This window comes from Elephantulus edwardii, unplaced genomic scaffold (genome assembly GCF_000299155.1).
Source record: "Elephantulus edwardii isolate Elephantulus edwardi_28Jun2011 unplaced genomic scaffold, EleEdw1.0 scaffold00037, whole genome shotgun sequence".
Classification (NCBI taxonomy): Eukaryota; Metazoa; Chordata; class Mammalia; order Macroscelidea; family Macroscelididae; genus Elephantulus; species Elephantulus edwardii.
In genome coordinates, this window is record NW_006399787.1 from 1,327,010 (window position 1) to 1,349,579 (window position 22,570).

General features: G+C 40.5%; 1 protein-coding gene and 1 pseudogene across 1 annotated transcript in view; one reads left to right on the forward strand and one right to left on the reverse strand.

Moving 5' to 3' along the window:
• The first annotated feature begins 1,730 nt into the window (after positions 1-1,730).
• The window catches only part of SEL1L (sel-1 suppressor of lin-12-like (C. elegans)), a 56,183-nt gene continuing 35,343 nt past the window's right edge, over positions 1,731-22,570 (forward strand). The window contains exons 1-3 of the mRNA XM_006884766.1: positions 1,731-1,800; positions 10,786-10,823; positions 11,795-12,026. Of these exons, the coding sequence (XP_006884828.1) occupies positions 1,731-1,800; positions 10,786-10,823; positions 11,795-12,026 (340 nt within the window). The remainder of the gene's footprint in view (positions 1,801-10,785; positions 10,824-11,794; positions 12,027-22,570) is intronic.
• LOC102860191 lies at positions 13,710-14,156 on the reverse strand (annotated as a pseudogene).

Below are 22,570 nucleotides of genomic sequence, written 5' to 3' on the forward strand. Positions count from 1 at the left end.
TAGATGTTGAAAATAAGGAAGGACACAAACCTCACACAGGGACAAGAACACTAAGTGACTTCTTTGTTACCCAATAGGAGCATGTTTGAAGCCAAGAGTTTAGGACAGAGGCAGCATCATGATAGATGGAGAAAATATTAAGATGTTAATTTCATGTTGCTGTTATCCATAATCAACACTCTTGGCACCAGCAGTCAGGAACTCAAAAGACAAGTTGCATTGGGAAAGTCTGTTGTCAGGAACTTCTTCAGAGTGCTAAAGAGCAACAACATCATTCTAGAGACTATGGTGTGCCTGGTTCAGGCCATGATGTTCACAATTACATACTATGCATCAGAAAGCTGGACAATGACTAAGGATGACAGAAGTAGGATCAATGCCTTTGAGTTGTGTTGCTGAAGAAGAGTATTGAACATACTACGGACTGTCAAAAGAACAAACAGGTCCGTCCTAGAGAGGGTGAAACCAAGTTTCTCCTTGAAGGCAAGGATTTTTAAACTTTTCTTCACATACCTCGGACATACTGCCAGAAGGCACCAATCCTTGGGGAAGGATATCATGCTTGGTAGGGTGGAGGGTCAGCGCAGGAGAGGAAGATCCTGGATGTGATTGATTGATACAGTTACTGGGATAATGGGAACAAGTGCGTCAGATACTGTGAGACTGGCTCAGGTTCAGAGCTATTGTTCATGGCTATGTGTCATAGATGACCCAAAAGCACACAACCACCACCACATTTTCATTTTTTGCAATCCAATCACTATTGCCTCTAATTAAGCATACATCAACCTTGTCCCGTCAATCTATTCAATGTAATAAGAACAAGTGTCGCAAGAGTTGTTGGCACATTTTCTAGATGATTATCAGATGTCTCTGGCGAAAAGGAAGACTAGCATTGAAATTATCTGCACCGGGCGGGATTTATTTCCTTTGGCTTTGTTATAAAGGAGGACGGTAGTGCATTGTACCTTGTTTTCCTAAAAGGAGGGACGTTATCCTCTAATTTAATCTAGACTTTGTATTTCTCCTCAGTCTGTATACCACAATGTTTCCCAAATAAAACAAATACTCCAGTTTATCAAATAAAACAAACTGGAGAAGAAGCTTACTACTCTACAAGCTCTAAATCTTAATATTTACTTTAGTTCAAGGAAAAAAGATCTTTGAGGTTGATGGCATTGTGTTCATATCTATCCCAGCTGTTCGTTAAGTTGCTTTGGCTTCAACAGCCACTTGCACCTGTAACTCTTGCCCATAATGGACTACATTTCCCAAGAACACACGCAGAAGAAAGCCCATGATTTGCATTCTGGGAATTGTAGTCCTGGGTGACTTCGTTTCTCCCACCCCTTGACTCACATCGGACTCTGGAAGGGTTGTGTCCCTAAACCAAACTAAACCCCCTGCCGTCAGGAGTTACCAATTAGCTTGGGCCATGTCGATGACGCCGTGGCCCAATCAGAAAAAGGTTGTGTTTGAGTCCCGCACAGCGATTAGTCAGTGGTGACTCTAGGAGGGCGGGACTCCGGGAGGCCGCAACGATTGGGTAGAATGTCCGCTGTACAGGGCAGGGATTGGCTGCTCTCTGGAGCAGGGAGTCCTGGGAAGGGACATAGGAGGGAGGCCGGAGCAGGAAGTGCAATAGCAAGGTGGTGATAGCGGCGGCGGAGGCTGTGGTGCCAGAGGCGACGGCGACAGCTCCAGGGGGTGGCGGCAGCCCCGCGAGTAGGATGCGGGTCGGGGTCGGGCTGACACTGCTGCTCTGTGCGGCGCTGCTGGGCTTGGTTTCGGCGTCCTCGGGTCAGTATCCGCCCCTCCGGGCTTGAGGCCCGGAGCCACCGTCCCACCCCCACCTTTGGCTTTAGGTGGGCTGGTTTGGGACTCTGCTGTCTCTGGTCATTCCTGGCACTGGCTTGTCACTCGCTCCTTCCCCGAACTTCGCTTGGTCTGGGATGGTGAGGAGGAGAGAAAGGGAGGGCTGTCAGCCAGCCTCCTGCACCTAATGAACTTTCCGCGGCTTCTCGCCAATGAGGAATTGACCCTAGAAGAAGGGCAGGGACACAGGAGCCCCGCTGGACGTGTAGATTATGTCGGGCGAGGGGCTCAGAGGCTGGGATTTATAGGTGAGGCTGTCACTCTCTGGGCAGAGCATAGACCAGGATGTTGACAGCGTTTTGGTCGGTTTGTCTAGATGACCACTGGTCGGTCTGCTTGTCCTTCTGAAAATTAAGACATTGGATGTAACTGTACTTCTTCCAACTCTGGCCCATAAAATACCCCCCAAAATACCCACCTTTCCTAAGATGTGTTTACTCTAGCAGTTTCTGAAATTGTCGGATATTTGTTTGTCATAGCTTTATGGTTTTGAAACAATTGTGGTCCCTCTAAGTCTGGGACTAATCACAAGTTGTTTGAATTTTTTACATAGATATAAAATATAGATAAAAGATGGGCTTTTGAATAAGGTTTTCAATTAACTAATTTATTAGTGTTCTTGAAAAACAAATATTTCTTTAGTGCTCTAAATTTTAGTCTACCAAAGGAAACGACTTTTCATGGTGTTTGTAAAAATCGTTAATAAAATTTGGCATTTTAATCTGTTTCAGTAAGAAGACAACTGTTCTTCAGCTTTAAATCTTTTTGGAACAAGGCAGGATATAAATAAGCCAACTTCCCCCCCACCCCAAACAGAATTTCCCAGATGGTTATTTGAATCCCCAAATTATCTGTCCTAGTTGCAAGTCAACACCATAAAGTCATTCTGCTTTTAAAAGGAAACATTCTAAATCCTATTCATAATGTAACTGAGATACCACTTGAAAAGCAATAAGCATATGTTGATTATTTTACTGCTTATGTCAGGCTATAAGTTCACTCCCCATCCATTTGTAGTGATGGCTTGCATTCATTGTCAAGTTTTTAAATGATACACCTAAGTCTTAACAGTGCGTTTTAGCAGCTATTTCATCAAATAGGAAATGAAATGAAGCTGTTGCATTTAAAATATAAGGTACCTGATGGATTGTAGGCTACTACTTTGTTAGAATCCCGATGACGTGTTTGTAGGTTTAAGTCCAGAACAGGTGTGGTCCTGTGTTATATATAAGTCCTACTGTGGTTCTTTACATTAAAGTTTGAGAATCAACAGTAAAAGAAATAGTATCTATCTCCCTGAGCTCAGTTTGCAAAATTTAAAACATCTCTTATCCTGCATCTTCTTTTGACTTTCATATTATGAACATGATGCTTAAAGAAGTCATTAAGTCAACAGTTGGGATTCCCATAATGTTAAAATATTTTCAGGATTTTATTCTTAGATAATCTGACTATCCAAGTATATCCAAAGTGTCTGACTGATACCTAAGTGTTAACATCTTTTCAGTTGAATTGATATGAGTAAAGGCTTATATTTGAGAACTATCTGCTCTGATTTCCTTCATTGTTAAAACTGTGCCAGAACACTCTTATGGTAGAAATAAAAACTCCACTTACGCAATACAGATGGGCATGCTGAAAGATGATCAAGGCAGTACTGCGCTTCTCGTACTGGTTCATATGCCAGAAAACTCCCGTGTGCAATACAATTTTATGATTTGAGTACTTGGAATTTTTAATTGACCTCATCCCTAAAGTTTAGATTTAGAGATTTCTTCCTAAATAGAAAAAATCAAAAGGGATTTGTGTGTGTGTGTGTGTGTGTGTGTGTGTGTGTGTGTTTGTGTGTGATCATTTTGTGTTACCTTTAAGTTAACAGTTAGTGGTGAGCGTGGGCAAGTTGTTTTCCAGTACAATATGGTGAGCCCTGGAGGAGATCTTGATCCCATCACTGTTATTAGCTGCTTATTGACAATCTTTCAGAGGCATGTAAAAACGTGATATTTTTATTAGAAGTGCCTTCTCTGTGAATTAATTACTTTTAAGGAAATAAAAATATTTCTTTTTCCTCAAGATAGTAGTGAAAATTGTGTTGGTTTCTTTATCTGCTTTGAAATATTTATTTACTTTTCGGCAGGTAGAGGCAAATGCTTTTCTTTTTGTATAAAATTAGTATTAGTCTTTTAGGAAGCCCTAGTGCCATGGACTGCTAGGAGAACAAACAGGTTTGTCCTGGAGAGGGTGAAGCCAGAATGCTCCTTGGAGGCAAGGATTCTGAAGCTTCATCTGACATACTTTGGGCATGTTGCAAGGAAGGACTGGTCCTTGGAAAGGGACATCATGTTTGGCAGAGTGGAGGGGCAGCGAAGGAAATGAAAATATTCAATGAGATGGATCGATTCTGTGAGTGGAGTGGTGGGAATGAGTGCATTTGAGATGGCTAGGTTGGCACATGATAGAACAGCGTTTAGAGCTCTTGTACCTAGAGGGTCACTATGAGTCACAAGCGACTCGATGGCACAGAACAACAAGTGTTAAGGAGTTTGGGCTGCTGACTCAGAGTTGCACAGAAAGAGGGGCAGTCAACTTCTGTGCACTTTACTGCCTGCGAAAACCCACTGGAGGGTCAGTTATAAATCAGATCTGACTCAATGGTACGTAACAACAACATTATTAATACACAGCAAAAATTGTGAAGATCGTACAGAATCAGACAGGGCTTTATTTTGTATGTAGAATCTGTTTGCGTCAGATCCAGCTCTAGACAGCATCTAACAATACCATAAATTTACAGAGTAGCTTCCAGATTGCAGATGTTCAATTTCATTGTTTTGTTTCTTTATGTATTACAATTAGTCACCAGGACAGAAGGCTCTGTCTCCTGTTGAAGAAGATGGAGAAAATGAAGAGTGCAAAGCTTAAAGTGTGCAATTATGTGTGTCAGAATAAATCCGTAATGAAACCAGCTTTTAAGTAGTTAAAAATCCATAATGTCCTAGACAGAATCAGTGCAGTGTGGAAGACATACGTATGTCTGGCCTCTTTTCACCGAAACTCTTAAGACTTTTTGTGTTTGAAGTTCTATTACTTTGCCTCATTTGCATGACAAGTGAGAAAATAAATTTTTAATGGTCACTTTTCCCTAAACGGATATCTGGAGCACTGCAAAGCTTTGTTAACCTACATAATAAAGATAAAAACATCTTTTTTTCACATTGTATTTCAAACGATCATTCATGTCTTATAAAATGAATTACCGTTAGGGAAAAAATTTTTTTTTCCAAAGGATCTGTATAGTTAATAATCTAAGCCATTATATTTGGATATAGTAATATTGAATAAAAGCTTCATTGGCAGCTATTTAATTTCTCTTTTTTGTTATGTATGTTCTTAGGAAAGCATTACTTTTTATAGTTTATGCAGGACTTAGTTGTCTTAAATCCTTACCTAATTGCAATGTCAAAAATTCTTAGGTTGTAAGCAACTTCTTCGTAAGTCTTATGTAAATAGGGATATCAGTTTGAAAAAGAAAAAGAGCACATGCTGTAGGAATACCATCTGGAGTAGGCTTTCCTTCCCAGCTTGGTAAATGAGAGAGAATTATTTACTGGTAATGTTAGTATATGCTCTGAGTTCTTGCAGAGCAGGAGTGAAACAGAAGCATGATGCAATTCATGTGAAATAACCCCGGTGTCACAAATTCCCATCTCTTGTAGAGTTCCAACATTTGTTTTGCTTCTGGAATGTCTAAAAGCTGTCATGTCTCAAGCTTGCATGTTTTAGATTTATTTATAGGTCTCTATATTCTTTATTAGTGGTAAGAAGGCACACTGCTAACACAAAGCTGCACAGTGTGAATCCACAGGAGAAGGATGAGAGGGAGACAGTGTACTTCTGTGCGATTTACTGCCTATAAAAGCCCACTGGAGTGTCAAAATGAGCAAATTGATGGCATATAACAACAACAAAGAACATTACATCTCAAAATGAAGAAAACAAATATCCTCATATGCTGGACCAGTCGCAACATCGTGATAGATAAAGATTGAAGTTGTCAATGATTTAATTTTATGTTCATCCACAGTTGACACCCATGGAAGCAGAAGTCAAAAAACATCAAAAGACATGTTACATTGGGAAAATCTCTTGTCAAGGACCCCTCCAAAAATGCTAAAGAACAACACTGTCAAAGACTATGGTGTGCCTGACCAAGCCTTGTTATTTTCAGTTACTTCCTGCACATCTAAAAGTTGGACAGTGAGTAAAGATGAGAGAAGAACGGATGCTTTTCAGTCGTAGTCTTGGAAGAAAGTCGTAACTATCCTATCAACTGCCAAAAAGACAAACAAACCTGCCTTGGTGGAAGGGCCGTCAGAGTGCTTCTTAGAGGCAAGGAGAGTCTTGGTCTCACATACTGTGGCCACGCTGTCAGGCAGGGCCAGTCCTTGAAAAAAGACATCAAGGTAGAAAAGGAGGATCAGTGAAAGAAAGACTGTCAACAACATGGACACAGTAACTGTACGGTGGGCTTGAGCATATTAGAGATAGAATGTTACAGAATAGGACAGGGTTCACATCTGTTGTTCCATGCGGTTGCTGTGAGTTGTAGTCAACTTGATGCCACCTTACAAGCAGCATATTATTTTATGAAGGCCTGGTGGTGCGATAGTTAAAGCACTTAGAAGCTAACCTAAAGGTTGGCAGTTGGAACCCACTAGCCAGTCTGAGGAAGAGAGAGAAGGCAGACTGTTTCCATGTTTACAGATTTCAGAGCCTTATGGGACAGTTGCTATGAGTGGGAATGAATTTCTAGTGATCACTTAATAGCAGTGGGATTTTTGTGAGATTATTATCATCTCCTGTTAATAGGAGATCTAGTGTCACTTTGGTTAAAATAGTTAACTGATAGGTAATCAAAAACCTACTAGTTCTAACCCCTCATATCTTCCTCGAGGCAAAAAGAAGAAACAACGATTTCAGTTTTGGGGACTCCAATTGACAGGTGTCAGGTCTGTTCTGTCCGAAAAAGTCAGATTTGACTCAGTGGTAGTGGCTTTGGTTTGGTGGGTATTATGTACAGTTGTTGTTGGTGGTGGTGGTGGTGGTGTGTCCCATAGATTCTTAACCGACCTATAGCTGACCCTCTAGCAGGTTTTCAGAGGCACTTAATCACATGGGAAGAGACTGCGCATTTACCTATAAGACCTGTTTATTAGGTGCCATCAAGGCAACTGCAGCTCACAGCAATCTTGTGAGAACAGAGCTGAGCCTTGCTTGCCCTGTCCTGGGCCATCCCCACCATCTCTGATGTGCTCAGACCCATTGTAGCAGTCACTGTGTTAATCCATTATATTGAGGATTGTTCTGCCTTTCTCTGAACCTCCACTTTTAAAACCTGTTATGTTGTTCTTTTGTGCCCTCGAGTCACATACAATTCATAGTGACCCAGTGCACAGTAGCTCTGAACCTCGTGCTGTCCTGAGCCAGTCTCACTGTCCTAACACACCAACCTCCATTACCTCTGTTACTGTGTCAACCCAGCTCATAGGCGGTCTTCCTCTCCTGTTGCCCCTCCACCCTTCCAAGCATGATATTCTTCTCCAAAGACTGGGCCTTCTTGGCCACATGCTAAATAAAGTATGTGAGATGAAGTTTGAAAATCCTAGCCTCCAAGGAGAACCTTTGTTTCACCCTCTCCAAGATAGACCTGTTTGTTGTCTTGGCAGTTTGTGGTATCTCCATTACTCTTTTTAGCACCACAGCTCTTCTTTTGTAATCCTTAGTCATTGTCCAGCTCTCTGATGAGCAGAAAGTAATTACAAAGACCGTAGCCTGAATCAGGTGCACCCTAGTCTCTAGACTGATGTCATTCCTCTTCAGCTAGTTGGCGCACTGGCGAGAATCTTTGTTTTCTTGAGGTTGAGCTTTAATCCATATTGAAGACTACAGTCCTTGACCTTCTGCAGCAAGCGCTTCAGGTCCTCTTTATTTAAGACAAGCAAGGTTGTGTCATTGATATAACACAGGTTGAGTCATTCTCCAGTCCTGATGGATGCTACATTTGTCCTCATAAAATCCAGCCTCTCGAATGATCTGCATATATATATAGAAAAAGTATGGAGACAGGATGCAACACTGACAAACTCCTTATTTTGAACCATGCAGTGTTTCTCTGCTCTGTTCTGACAACTTCTTCCTGGTCCAAGTTTAAGTTTCACATAAGTACAACTAAGTGTTTTAGGATTCCCATTCTTCTGAAGGTTAGCCCCAATTTATTGTGATGCCCACAATCAAATGCTGTTGCAAAATCAATGAAACACAGACACTCCTCTGATACTCTGCTTTCAGCCATGATCCATTTGACATTAGCAATAATATCTCTAGTACTATGGCCTTTTCTAAACCTAGCTTGTATTTCTGGTAGTTCTCTGTTGATGTACTGTTCTAGCCATTTTTGGATAATTTTCAGCAGGAATTTTCTTACTTGTGATATTAATGATACAGTTTGATAATTTCCACACTCTGTGGGGTCACTTTTTTTTTTAATGGAAGTAAATATGGATCTCTGCCAGTCAGTATTAAATTTAATGAAAATAGAATTAGTTATTTCAAATTCTCACCTAAAGTTTTGGTGTACTTTAGGACTATCATGCCTGTGTGTTTAATTTCTGCTCTTGATAGATTAGTTAATAATTATAATTCTTTCAGTATCCCCATATATACAATTTTTATATTGGAGTAGTTTTTTCCTTTATCAAGATTTACTGAGATTGGATTTTTTTTTCTTCTGTTTAATCTTTTTATTTGAACTTAGAATACATAGAAGAAATTAGTATGAAGGATGATAAGTAATTAATTGTCATATAATAGGGTCAGCTGTGTCAGAGATGCTGCATTTGGCTCAGGATTAGACAAGGTTCCGAGCCGTTGTCCATAGAGTTGGTGTGAGTTGTAGTTGACTCAGCAGCACATAACAACAACCTAAATGTTACAAGCACTGTGGGATTAGTATATGCTACACATTTCTCTTTCTCACTTGCCCCAAATAAAGCATCCTCTGAGGTTAATCCAAAAAAAGTGAATGTGAGTTATCATGTAAATTTTCTTTGAATTGAGCATTTTTGTACGTGATAAAACCTCATAGACTTTTTCTCAAATTTATATATGTGTGTGTGTGTATAGTAGAATGTATATTTTATGCAAAATGAGTTATTTCTACTTCTTAAAAATTAACTCAATACTTTGACAGTGCCAACTCTGAAACATGATTTTGTTATGCTTTAACAAAATTTAAGAGTTATGAATAATATTTAAGCTATAACCATAGGAAGCAAAGATAAATAAATGGCAACTGGAATTCAAAATTTTCTATTGAAAACCACATAGTATTATGACAGTTTGTCTAATAGCAATTGTCTCCTTTTGTCTACTGTAACTTTCAATAAAGTCTATGGGCAAACAATACCCAAACTCACTTCTGGATGGAACTAGGTAACTTTAAATACAGAAAAGGAAACTTAGAGACCATCTCTTTGTTTTTTCTTTCTTTTTTTTAAGCTGTCAAGGAATACAGAGATCAAACAATTGGGCATGAACATTGGGTTATTGTATGTGTTTTTAAGAGACCAGGGAAAAAGAAAGCAAGAGGCCAGAATAGTAGTAACAAAAACAAAGAAAAAAAATAGTAGAAGGAAAACTAGTATAATTGGGCAAAAATAAAAGCATCCTGTGTGAATTTGGCAAATAGTATAACTAGTTGACTAGGTTTTTTAAAGCTAATGATCTAAGTACTTCATGAAAATCAGTTCATGATACTTTGGTTCTGTTTTTTGCCTGCATCTCGTTATTTGGTAAAGAAAAACAAAAACCCTTGAGATATCTCCATGTCATAATAATTCTCAACTTTCTTCTTTAGTAATCGTAGTGAACAATAGAGATAACTCAAACGGTAATAAAACTCCAGATCTTGAGGAGAAAACCCAATAGGTAGAAATCTAAACCAATCAGATTTTTTTTTTTTTTAACTGAGGGGAGGTCTAGGGTAATCCATAATGAATTGTGCAGTTAACACAAAGGGACATTTCTTTGGAGGTTCAAATCCACCAGCCACTCTACAGGATAAAGCTATGCAATCCACTTTCACATAATTTAGTCTCAAGAACCGAGTTGAGGGTCAACTATGAGTCAGTTGTAACTAACAAGGAGTTTTAAAAAGTCATTCCCAGTAATAGGCTAAATATATACAGATTACTTAGTGGAATCTAAGAGTGAATTTAGGAGCTCTGGTGGCCTAGTGCTAAGAACATGTATGTGCTGCAATCCCAAAGGCATGAGGTTCAAATGCATCAGCTACTCCAAAGGGAGTCTGAAGGAGAGGAGTGGCAGCTATGAATGAGTCTGTTCTAACTCGGCAGCACACAACAACAACAATTGAATCTGGAGAGAGAGAGTGAGTGAGAGAGTGTGTGCGTGTGTAAATGATTAGATGATATTCTTCTCTGTAGCAGAGGCTTTTTTTCTGGGGAAAGAAAAACTTTACCACCTGCTTCATTTTTTTTTTTTTTCCCATTTACTCTTTTCTGGCCAGTCACTTAATGCAACTACTTTTTATGTATGTCTAGGTTTATTTACTCAATCTCTCTGGTCATCTTTTCTTATAAAAATGATACCTGAAGGGAGCTCTGGTGGCATAGTGGCAGGAAGCTGCACTGCAGTCCCAGAGGCAAGGCGTTCCAATCCACCAGATGCTCTGCTGGAGAAGGAGGGGCAATCTCCTCCTGTACCAGTCAGATCCGATCTGATGGTACACACACACAAAATAATAAAATTTTAAAAAAACAACAAGAACAAACAATTATATCTTTACTTTCCTAATAAAAAGATAACTAAATTGTGCTTATTTCTTTGCAGAAGAAGAAGGCAGCCAGGATGACTCTTTAGATTCCAAGGTATGTACTAAAATTTGCAGAGGCCGATAATATCACCCAACTTAGAAACATGAACAATGAATTTTACAAAAATATATAATCCTCATCATGGGAATAACTAATTGAAAATAAAAACGAGTAATATCAGTGATAAATCTTATCTACAAGAGAAATTTGTCTCGAATTTTCACATATTCTGATTATCTGAATAATAGTTAAGGAGGAATAATAAGTATAGTGCAAGCCCTTGAACAGTGGCTTGAACTGCTGCACGGACTCAGGTATCTGTATTTAAGTATCTGCTTAAAACACTGTTCATCTTGTGAGAAGAGAGGCAGTTGCTCAGATCATTAGCAGCCTTTGATCTCAACACAATAGCAATAGGAAGTCAAAAGAAAATTCCATACAGATGATCCCATACAGTTCAAACCCCTGGTGGTCAAGGGTCACCAGTACTTCCTATTGGAATGAAGAGCCTCAGGGAGTAGCATTTTTCTTGCCTAATGAAGGGCTGCTTTTATTTGTTGTTTTAATTGAACCTTCTAATGTTGACATTTTAACTTCTGTCATTTGTTTTACTTTTCTCAGTTCTGAAAATAAAAATTCAGCCTAAGAATAAAATTGATTAAATATTCAGGGAAACCAGTTTGTTGTTACCCAACGTCTGTATTATTAGAGGTAAAATAGGTAAGAAATACGAAATTACAATACAGCATGGAATGGAACTGTATAGTAGGAAGACCTAACCCGGACTTGGGAATTAAGGAAGGCGTCTAGTGTAGAGAGGTAAAATTGAACTTGAAATCTGAAAAAAAAGTTGGCAAGAAAGACAGACTGTTTCAAGCAGAGTGAGTGAACACGTGCTAAAGCCTACAGAGATGAGCATGTGTAGCATATTCAAAGAGCTAAAGGAAGTGTAATAAAAGTTATAGTCGAATGGGGTTTCAGGAGTTGTGGTATGGGTAATTAATAAAAGTGCTTTCTGTCCCCAGACTGCTTTGCCATCAGAGGAGTCAGTGAAGGACCACACCACAGCAGGCAGAGTGGTCGCTGGTCAGATATTTCTCGATTCAGAAGAATCAGAGTTGGAAACCCCTGTTCAAGAAGAGGAGGACAGCCTCAAGGGACAAGAGGAAGAAAGAACCACAGAAGAAATCAGCTTTCTGGAATCTTCAAATCCAGAAAGCACGGACTATGAAGAGCAAAAGAAAGTACAGAAAGCAGGTAATCTGGACATTTTCTCTGCCTTTGCTTGATGTAGGAAGAAGACAGTTTCAAAGCTAGTGTAGAAATCTAGTTTACTGATTGTTGTTGTTTGTTGTTGTTAAGTGCCTTTAAGTTGTAGGTGACTCATAGCAACTCTATGAACAAAAGACCTGGACACATGTATAACTTTCGTCCTTTCTCCAGGTTCATAGGGTTTCTGGAGGCAGGCTATTTTGGAAGTGGATGCCACTCCTGCTTCCAAGCTTGTTTTCTTTTCTTTTTTTTTTTTTAAATTTTATTATTTTTGTGTGCGTGTACCGTCAAACCAGATCTGAATGGTACAGGAGGAGATTGTCCCTGTGTGCCTCTAGGATTGTAGTTGCAGCTCCTTGCCACTAGGCCACCACAGCTCCCCTCCAAGCTTGTTTTAATCAGGGAGCTCCACCAAACACTGTCCATCTTGGGTAACCATTATCGCATTTGACACATCAGTGTCACAGTGTTTGCTGATTAGTTTGTTAAATATTAATAACATATAGTAAGTGCCACTCGATGGAATTTTCTAGATTTTAATACAGACATACCCTGGAAATATTATATGTTCAGTTTAAGTGTGTAGTAGCATTATGAAAACATTTCAGGTACTCTGAGAATTACCAAATGTGACATGAGACACAGAATAGGCCTTGATAATTAATATTGTTCTGCTCCATCCTGATGTAAATGCATACCTCGTTTGTAAGTAATAACGCCATCCTTACCACTCATAGTAGGACCACTAACTGAATTACCCGTAACTATACAAATTAGATTCTTTCTTCACATTAGTTTTTCAATTAAATTGCATTGGTGAGTTTTTTCTTGTGTTAGATGTTTTTAATTTTTGGTATTTTTCACGTCTCATGTCATTGTGGTTTTAATTTCTGAAAGGTTTATGTACTTAACCCATATGTAGTGTATGACATCATTACATTTTCTTTGTCTTGTTTGTATGCAGTCCCAACTGTATTATAACTGGAATTGTGTGGCCGTCAGTTCTAAACTTGCTCCCTTTTTCATCTTCTACTGCATATCACTTCCAGATTTATTGATCTTCCTGAACCCCACCTATATCCTGTGACTTTTATGTTCCAACCCCTTGTCACCTCCTCTTGTGCCTGAGGTGAGTGCATGCTCCTTAGCATGCCTCATACAGCCTCTGTGTCAGGCATGCCTCCTGGCTTCTGTAACTTCCTCCCTGCTGCTCTCCCCCAAGCATTGCTCCTTCAGCAGTGCTAACCCTTCACAGTTCTGCAGATATACCCTTTCGGCCATGCCTCTGTTCACGGGCCTTTGCTTAGGTTAGCCACACTGCTACAGTGCCATCCTTCACCCCACCTTGTTCAGTTCTCTCCTTCAAGGGTAGTTGAAGAGTCTCTGGTACGTGAGAAGTTGACATCTGGTCTCCCTGCCTTCACTCTTCCCCCCTTTAATGTCACTTATTTCTTTTTTTTTTTTAAATCTAAGTGTTTTTTATTAGATCATGACTCAAACCTCTGAAGTGCTAATGCGTCTCCATCAGCAGGGAAACAGGTCCCCACACTTAAGAGATCCTGATGCTGCTCAGCATAGCTGCAGGAGGAGAGGTGTAGGCATAGATGCCACAAAAGATCAGATCTTAAGGAGAAAACATTAACCGACCTTCATGTAATTAACACAGCCTCAAGCCACCAGGACACAGGCCCCCCCAACCCCCTTAATCTTCTCCTCAGCTCTTCTGCTGAAGAATTTGGCCTTTACGATGACTGGTTGCTTCGGGAGCTTTCCCTTCCCCAAGACTTTGTAGTAACCTGATCGAACTACATCAGTGATCGGAGCAGCTCCAGTCTTGTTTTTTGCAGCATTTATCCTTGTCCTTGTCTGCTCACTGACCAAAGTCCATAATTTGTCAAGGTTAACAGTTGGGCAGAAGCTCTGATTCCGCCTCAGGTGGTAATGTCTCATACCAACCTTCCCAAAATAACCTGGATGGTATTTGTCAAAGTTGATCCTGTGGTGATGCAAACCACCAGCATTACCTCGGCCTCCAGGGTGCTTCCGGTGCTTCCCGATGCGGCCGTGACTCACGTGGCCCCGAAGTTTGCGGGTCTTCCTCAGTCTTGACGGCATTTCGTTCGCTTACACGAAAAAAAGAGCCACTTATTTCTATAGCACCTAGACTAACACTGTTTCTTGTTCTGAAACTTCCCGTGGCTTTCTGTCACATTCAGAGTACAATCCAAATTCCTTGCTTACCAAGGCCTTGTTAATGAGGCTTCTCCTCCTATCTGTGACTTCTTCTCTTGCCGCTGCCTTTCACTCCTGTGACTCTTGCTGCAAGTTATCTTCCAGCCTTGTCCATTTTAGGATTATTTTCCCTCATCTGTATAATGGGTCTTCAAACTACCACCCCAGGTTCATTAAGTCACAAGGAGGGAGGCATAGGTCGTACTTATAGTCATGATTTATTACAGTGAACGAATACAAGGTAAAAAGAGCAAACAGAAAAGAAAATGGGGGGAAATCCAGGCATAAGCTTTGTGGAGTACTTCCGTTACTGATGTTATTAGGTGCCGGCATGTCCACTGTAGCTCATAGCCACCCCGTGGAGCAGCAGATCTGAGCCTCGCCCTGTCCTGCACCATCTTCACGATCTCTGGCATGCTTGAGCCCACTGTTAAACTCACTGTATCGGTGCATCTTTTTCTTAGAAAATTATAAGGATTTCACCTTTATCTTTAATCACATCAGTGACCTGGCCAAAAAAAATAAATAGCACCCATGGTCCTGGAGCATATTTTCCATTATTATTTGATCCTTTATTTCTTTTTCCTCCACTACTTTATTTACAAAACTGGAATACAAATTCAAACAAATTCTTTCCATTTCCCTCACCTCCCCACCCATCAAATTGTACAGCCCCATGATTAATCCCCCCTCCTTCTCCTGCACATCCACATCCCTCTGCTTCTAGCCTTTCCCACCCCTCCTGTATCCTTATATTCATTCTACAATAACGGTTTTATACAAAATTTATCCTTATGGGACTGAGATAGTTCAATCAGTCTAATGCTCTCCAGTCCCTCCCAAGGTAGGTAATAATTTACAAAGTTATTGCTCCTGTGTGCTACATTGTCTTCATTATGTGAATGTACCATGATTTCTCAATCCATTCGTTTGTGATTGGACATTTGGGCTGTTTCTATGTTCTTGCAGTGGTGAACAGTGCTCCTATGAACATTGGTGTACAGATCTCAATTTGTACCTCATTTCTCATATTATCAGGGTATATTCCAAGTAGTGGAATAGCTGGGTCATATGGAATTTCTATGCTCAGCTTTTTGAGGGAGCGCCAAACTGCCTTCCAGAATGGTTGCACCATTTTACAGTCCCACCAGCAATGTATAAGAGTTCCTTTCTCGTCACATCCTCTCCAACACCTGTTACTTGCTGCCCTGTTAAACTTGGCCACTGTTACTGAAGTGAGATGGTACCTCATTGTGGTTTTGATTTGCATTCCTCTTATTACCAGTGTTTTGGAACTTTTTTGTGTGTGTCTCTTTGCCATTCGAATATCTTTCTCTGTGAAAATTCTTTCCATGTCTTTTGCCCATTTTGTAATTGGGTTATCAGTCTTTTTCTTATGGAGGCCCAGGAGTATTCTGTAAACTTTTGTTATAGAACTCTTGTCTGAGATAGTATTACCAAATGTTTGTTCCCAGTCTGTAGGTTTTCTTTTCACCCTGTTGGGAAAAGTTTGATGTGCACAGGGATTTAATCTTAAAAAATCCCGTGCATCAATTTTATCCTCTTTAGATTGTATATTTCTGGTTGTATTTGGCAGTCTCTTTATACCCTGGCCTAGCGCCTCTAAGCTTGATCCCAGTTTGTCTCTTACGAATGTTAATGGTTTGGGGCTTTACTCCCAGGTCTCTTATCTACTTTGAGGTGATTTTTGTGTATGGTGAGATGTGGATCCTGTTTCAGCTTTCTGCAGGTGGAAGTCCAGTTTGCCAGCACCATTTGTTGAAGAGATTGTCATTTCCCCATTTGATAGCTTTGATTTCCTTATTGAATATCATTTGGTCATAGATAGCTGGGTCTGTTTCTAGGTTCTCAATTTTTTTTTCTTATTAAGGGTCTTCCTCTCTTTCAGTGACCCTCTGCCTTTCCCAGTATGATGTCTCTTCTCCAAAGACAGGTCCTTCCTGGCAACATGCCCAAAGCATGTGAGATGAGTTTTCCCCACCCTTCCCTCTAAAGAGCATCCTGGGTGCACTTCCTCTAGAACAAGCCTGCTTGTTCTTTTAACAGCTCATGAAAGACTCAGTTCTCTTCTCCAACACCACAGTTCAAAGACATCTGTTCTTCTGTCTTTCACTTTAAAAAAGAAACAAAAACAAACTCACTGCTATCATAGTGATCTCCTCAGCACAGCCCTGCAGGACAGAGTAGGGTTTCCAAGGCTGTAAATCTTTATGCAAGCAGATTACCTAATCTTTCTCCTGTGTAACAGCTGACCTTTTGGTTAAGAGCCAAATTCTTTGACCACTGTGTGCTTCAGCAACCAGTTATGACAGTGCTCATGAAGTATTGCTCCCACAGTGGCTTGTACCCAGGGATTTACAAGAGGCTGAGTGGCACAGTGGGTTAGGCATTCAACTGCTCATCAGAAGGTTGGTGGTTGGCACTTTGGAGGCACCTCAGAAGAAAGGCCTGACTTGTCAGTAGTGGTGTTTAATGTCTGGTGCATAATTGCCTGGTACCACTTTTTCGTCATCGTTCTGTGCCATCACGTCAGAGCCAACTCATAGCTGGTCCTCCAGCGGATTTTCAGAGGCTGTAAACCACCCAGGAAGGGATTGCATATCTGTCCCGTGGAGCATTCTGGTCAATTCAAACCACATGCCGTTGATTTTGTTGGTGTAACTCTTTATCCACCAGAGCTCTCTGTACCCTGCCTTGTTGCTCCTCTTGTTGTGTACCGTTGAGTCTGAACTGACCCATAGCTGACCCTCCAGTGGGTTCTCAGAGGCAGTTAATTGCATGGGAGGAGACTGCCCAACCATCCTTCCTTCTCCTGTGGAGCAGCTGGTGGATTCGAACTGTGTGCCTTCAGGATTATAGTGCAGCTTCTTGCCACCAGGCCACCAGAGTACCCAAACTGTAAACCTTCTGTAAAAAAGCAGGTATTCAGCATGACTCAGATTGGCAGTGCAGTTTAGATATAGCGAGGACTTTAAAAGCCAGGGACCAACCTTTTAAGCAGGCCTTTAACTCTTTGTGCAATTCATCCTCTTGACCCTTGGACCAGGCTCTTTCCAACAAAATTAACAATTGGACCCTACACAGCAAGGTGAGATCACTGCAATGTTGACAGCAGCTGCCTTTCTAGAGTTCTACTTAGTTAAAACAGACCTCGTTAATCATTAAATTCCATCATAGATACCTAGGTGACTTCCTCCTAAAGTCTTGTACTAACCTTTGTTTTGTTTTGTTGTCTGTCCTGAAGGGTCCTTCAGGGGACTGTGTAACTCTCAAAGGGTGTGCAGAAACTGACCAGAAAGCTTTCTAGGGCTGAAGGAGTGTTGTGGTAGTCAGTGTTAACACACATGAAGTAAAACTCCATTTAAAACTACATGGTCATTTAGGGAGCACACAGTTTGTAATTGTTGGGGAACTTAAGGCACACAGTGTGGCCAGCTGCTGTGGTACCTCCTGCCCTAGGATTCCAGTCCTGTCCAGATAACTGTTCTGTTTTGAGGTTCACAAAAACAGTCTACAGCACTTTTGAACAGTTTGCCTGTCCTTGACCCCAGTCCACAGGGGACAGGTGCTCTGTGAAAGAGTCAGGGATTTGGTCTTTTCCCTTTCTTGGTTGTTAGGAAATCACTGTTCTCATTTAGCAGTCATAACTTTACTTTTTTATTCCCCCCCCCCCCGCCCCAAATCATGCTGTTCAGTCGTGTCCTTTGTCTGGAAAAGTTATATGTATGAAAGGCAGAAGCATTTGCATTGGAAAAGGAAGTGTTATCTAGCTTTTCCAAAAAGGCAATTTTTAAAAAGTTTCAATCCAAGTTTATATACCTAACCTCTCACCTATTTGGCCCTGACCGATTACCTACAGAAAAATCCTTCCTTTTCTGAGGACAGTTACCTGCAATAATCGCATTGCACTCAAGTGTGTGTAGCAAGAGAAAGGTGACAGAGGCAGTGTCAGGTTGTCAGTTTGTTCAAGCTGCAACTCACCTGGAAAACTCAGTTAGCATTGCCACATCCCCCCAAGAAAATTGAGCTCCCCTTGACTCTGTCAGAAAGTGGGGAGTGACAGCCCTGTGGAGGTCTCTCCTACAGCTTGGGGATACAGTGTCTGTAAACACAGATAAAGCAGTTGAATTCCAGATGGAACCCATGATGGACAAATCCTTTCTGTTTTTGTTTGCATGTGACCCAGACAGTGCAAGCGAGCATTCATGTTTCACATGGAAGGCCCCATGCCATGGCGCCTGAGTCCACAGAGCACTCAAAGCAGAATATGAATGCTGTTTATTGGGTCTGCCTCTGCTTTCAGTTCAGCACAGCTCATGTTGAGGTGGGAAACAAACAGCAGTTAGGTCTTGAGTGTTAGCTTAGAGTCTAATTCAGGCAATTGTTGTTGTGTACCATCGAGTTGAAACCAAACTGTAGCAGACCCTCCAGCAGGTTTTTGGAGGCAGTAAGTCATATGGGAGGAGGTTGCCCATTTTTCTCCCATGGAGGAGCCAGCAGATTTGCATCCCTTACCGTTGAGTTGACTGGGCGTCTCCTTAGCTCTAAGCACCCAGAGTTTATAATCTAGGAATTCAGGATCAACAAAAGCCAGAGACACTGCAAGGTCAGATGGTTCAAGTGACAAGTCTTTCCCAAGTTCTTTGTGTGGTTTCTTCAGTTTTCAAGTTCAAATCCATCAGGATGGAAACTCATGAGCCCCTAGGGGTCAAACCTCTGATTTTACAAGGACTCATTATTAAAGAGAATGCTGGTTCTTGTTTTGTTTTTGTTTTTTACTTTATTATTTTTGTGTGAGTGTACCATCAAATCAGATCTGACTGGTACAGGAGGAGATTGCCCCTCCTTCCCCGGCAGAGCATCTCTGGTGGATTCGAACCATACGCCTCTGGGATTGTAGTTGCAGCTCCTTGCCACTAGGCCACCAGAGCTCCCCTAGAATGCTGGTTCTTAAAAACTAAAAATATATTCATTTGGAAGGTACTTCTTTTCATATTTTCTCCTTTTTTTCCAGAAATGCCAGTTAACAAAATTCCACATCTTTAATAGCAGAGACCATCAGTTACAGATACTCTCTTTCTAGTATTAATGCTTAAATTTAACTTTAGTTTAAATTTAGTGTTTTCATACTGGAGTTTCAATTCCATCCAGCCCACTGACTGGAAAAAGCAAGAAAGTTGGGTGTCGCTAATGCGTTTTCTTATTTGTAGATTTTCCTAGTTGGGTGCGTCTGAAATTACAGACACCTAGAGGGTATGTCAATTTTACAATACACCTGGAACCACAAAGCCACTGTTAAGTAACTTAGCTCCCCTTTTTTTTTCTTTATTGTGAATTTACTGAAAGCCCTAACAGCATATTTGCATTTATGGTGTTGCTGAGAAGATCCACCTGGAATGTGAGGATTTGGGTTGGGGGATTAGAGGAAGCTGTAGCAGTTAGGCTGAAGAAGTGACTGGAGCCCATCCTCTCTTTATTCTTTCACTTTTGTCTAAATTTGCTCTGGTGTTAGGAACTGATTGTCTCCTTTCCGAAGGGGAAGCGTGCAAACTTTTAACATTTCATCTCATCCAAAGCTCACCTTTGGTAATTCTCCTTGGAGAACATTATGCTGAGTGAAATATCTCAGTCACAAAAGGACAAATACTGCATAAAGCCACTGTTATAAAACAATACTGACATGGAGGTGGGGGAAAACAAAGAAAAGAGGTAATCTTCAACCAGAGATCAAAAACCAAAGTCATCACACCTGGGCTGCACTGTCGCACCCCACTCCCTTTATTTGAGCAGTGTCCCCGGAAGCAGACAGCCCTCCTGGAGTTAGAGTCTTTTCCTTTACCAATCCCAGAGGGGACCTTTACCTGTTGGCTGCTGTTTATTTCATATTGTGAATGATTCCATGGCACACACATAACTCAGGTTCAGCAAACCTTACCCCTTCATGTTTCCTTTTCCCAGATAATGCTTCCCCATTTTACAGGGAGTCAAGATCATTCTGGCAAGTCCCACTTCTTTTTCTTTTTTTTAAGCAACTTCTGCTTTTCTTTACTTTTTAATTGATATTTTAATGAAAAATGAAAGTTTATAGGGAACTTGGATTTACATTCATTCATTGTTTCGCATTTTCCTCTCTATCCCCCCCTAGATCAACAAAGGGAACAGGCACATGGATCAAAGTCTCAAAGAAAACAGTACAAGCTTCTAAGAATTCTCTCCCAGAGGAGTCACACAGAACAGGCTTAATTTCCCCAGCAGCAGTTGTGGCAGCACGCATGAAATGTTACCCACCAGGGATACTTGTACGTGATCCATTGCTCACAAGTTTTATGAAGGCTGGTCATATGCCTGTTGTTGTGTGTCACCAAGTTAGAACCAACTTCTGTCGAACCCTTCAGCCAGTTTTAGAGGCTATAAATTGCACACGAAGAGATTGTCTCTCTCTGTCCTGTAAAGCAACTGGTGGAATCAAACCATGTGCCTTCAGGTTGGCAGCACAGATATTTAACAGTAGGCCACGAGAGCATGTACCAGAATTGCAGACTCGCAGAAAGAAAGCGAGTATTACCAGTTTACAAGTTGAGAAACATAGTGTTTCTGTTGTTTTGGTTTTGTTGGTTTTCTTGGTTGGGTTTTTCTTCTATTTAATTTTATATTAGTTTGCATACAAAATTCATATACATTGTGTTTCACATTTCATTCATACTGTGTTTTATAAAATTAATCACCATCAAACTCTGCCCACCATTACCCTGTCTTTTCAGGTCCCCACCAGATTGCACAGTTTGGTGGCGGGGGGTGGTAAATAATGGCAGTGTGTTTTTAAATTGTAATTTGGGTGAAAGTTTACAAAACATAGTGACTTTCAGTCATTTGTTCACATTTTGTTCCATTATGTTGTTGTTATATGCCATCCAATCATAACACAGCTAATCTTCCAGTGCAAAATGAATGTCTGATCCTTCATTCTATATTGTCTTTCCCTTTAACCATCCATAAGTGTTAATTCTCTAGTTCCTCATTTCCTACTCCCTTCCTCTCCTTACTAACCATGCTAGGATAGTGATATCTGTATAAACAATGTGGTCTTTATACAGTACTTGTCCTTTTTCACATGGTGTCTTGACTGTTTAGTTTCTGATCCTGGGGAGACCATCAAACTCAATTCATGATTTCTTTACCTGGGCTCAAACTTTCAAAATGCAGTTACTATTAGAGTAACGTTTTGAACTTTTTTTTTACAGATGACAAGAAATTTATGAAAATTAACACTATGATTTCTTTGTGATTTGGAAAGGGGAGCTCAGAGAGACTAAAATTCTCTTCATTCAGAAACATGTAGCTGACGCAGACACACACTATGCCAGAATTGTCTTAGTTCATGTCATCATGTCAACGTATCGTATGTGCAGCACATTGTTTTCTTGAAAATGTGGTATCTTTAAAGCCATTATTTCGAGAGACTCATAGTTCTTAGCACTTTTTTTGGAGCACATTTTATGCTGAATGGATTTTGACAGAGGATGTCACCTGATTCTCTTGAAGCCTGTCACTTTATTCTGGGCACCTGCATCAGTGTTGTCTTCCATTTCCACAAGAAACTAATGAACTCTTTCTCACAAAGCTAAGCTTTGTATGAACCCTGATCTTTTGTTCGTCTTTTATATCTCTGTATTTCCTCTTCTAAAAAGTACATTTTAATTTTTGGAGTTGGGTCTTTCTTAGTATAGTATTCATTTGTTTGCATATTAACTTGTAGATCTCATTTCTGGTTAGCAATTCTCAAAAGTTTGGCGAAATCAGTTGGTTTTCTAGCATATCATTTAACATTGGTATTTACTTTAAGAGATTATGACAGGTTGTTTTCACACCCAGTATTAAATACCTCTTAATTTGACCTACCACTTTATCTGTAGAGTCTCTCTCAGTGCTGTGGAATGAAATCTAATCTAATCTGACCTATAGATCTACTCATAGATAGCGGCACTCCATCAGGTACAAGTCACCGGAGGAGATTGCTTGTCTTTGTCCTTCAAAGCAAACCTGCCAGAGAGCCCCTGCCTTTGGATTAGCAGTACAACTCCTGTGGACTATGCCAGCAGAGCTCCAGCGAGTTTACTTCACATCATTGTGTTGAGAGTCTTGTGGATTTTTTGTGTGTGATGATTGAATTTTTATCTTGATGTTTAGTACTTTTTTTTTTTTTTGATGTTTAGTACTGCTGACAGTTGTCTTAGAAATGATAGCTTTCTGATGTGAACCAGTCCTCCCACCTATCT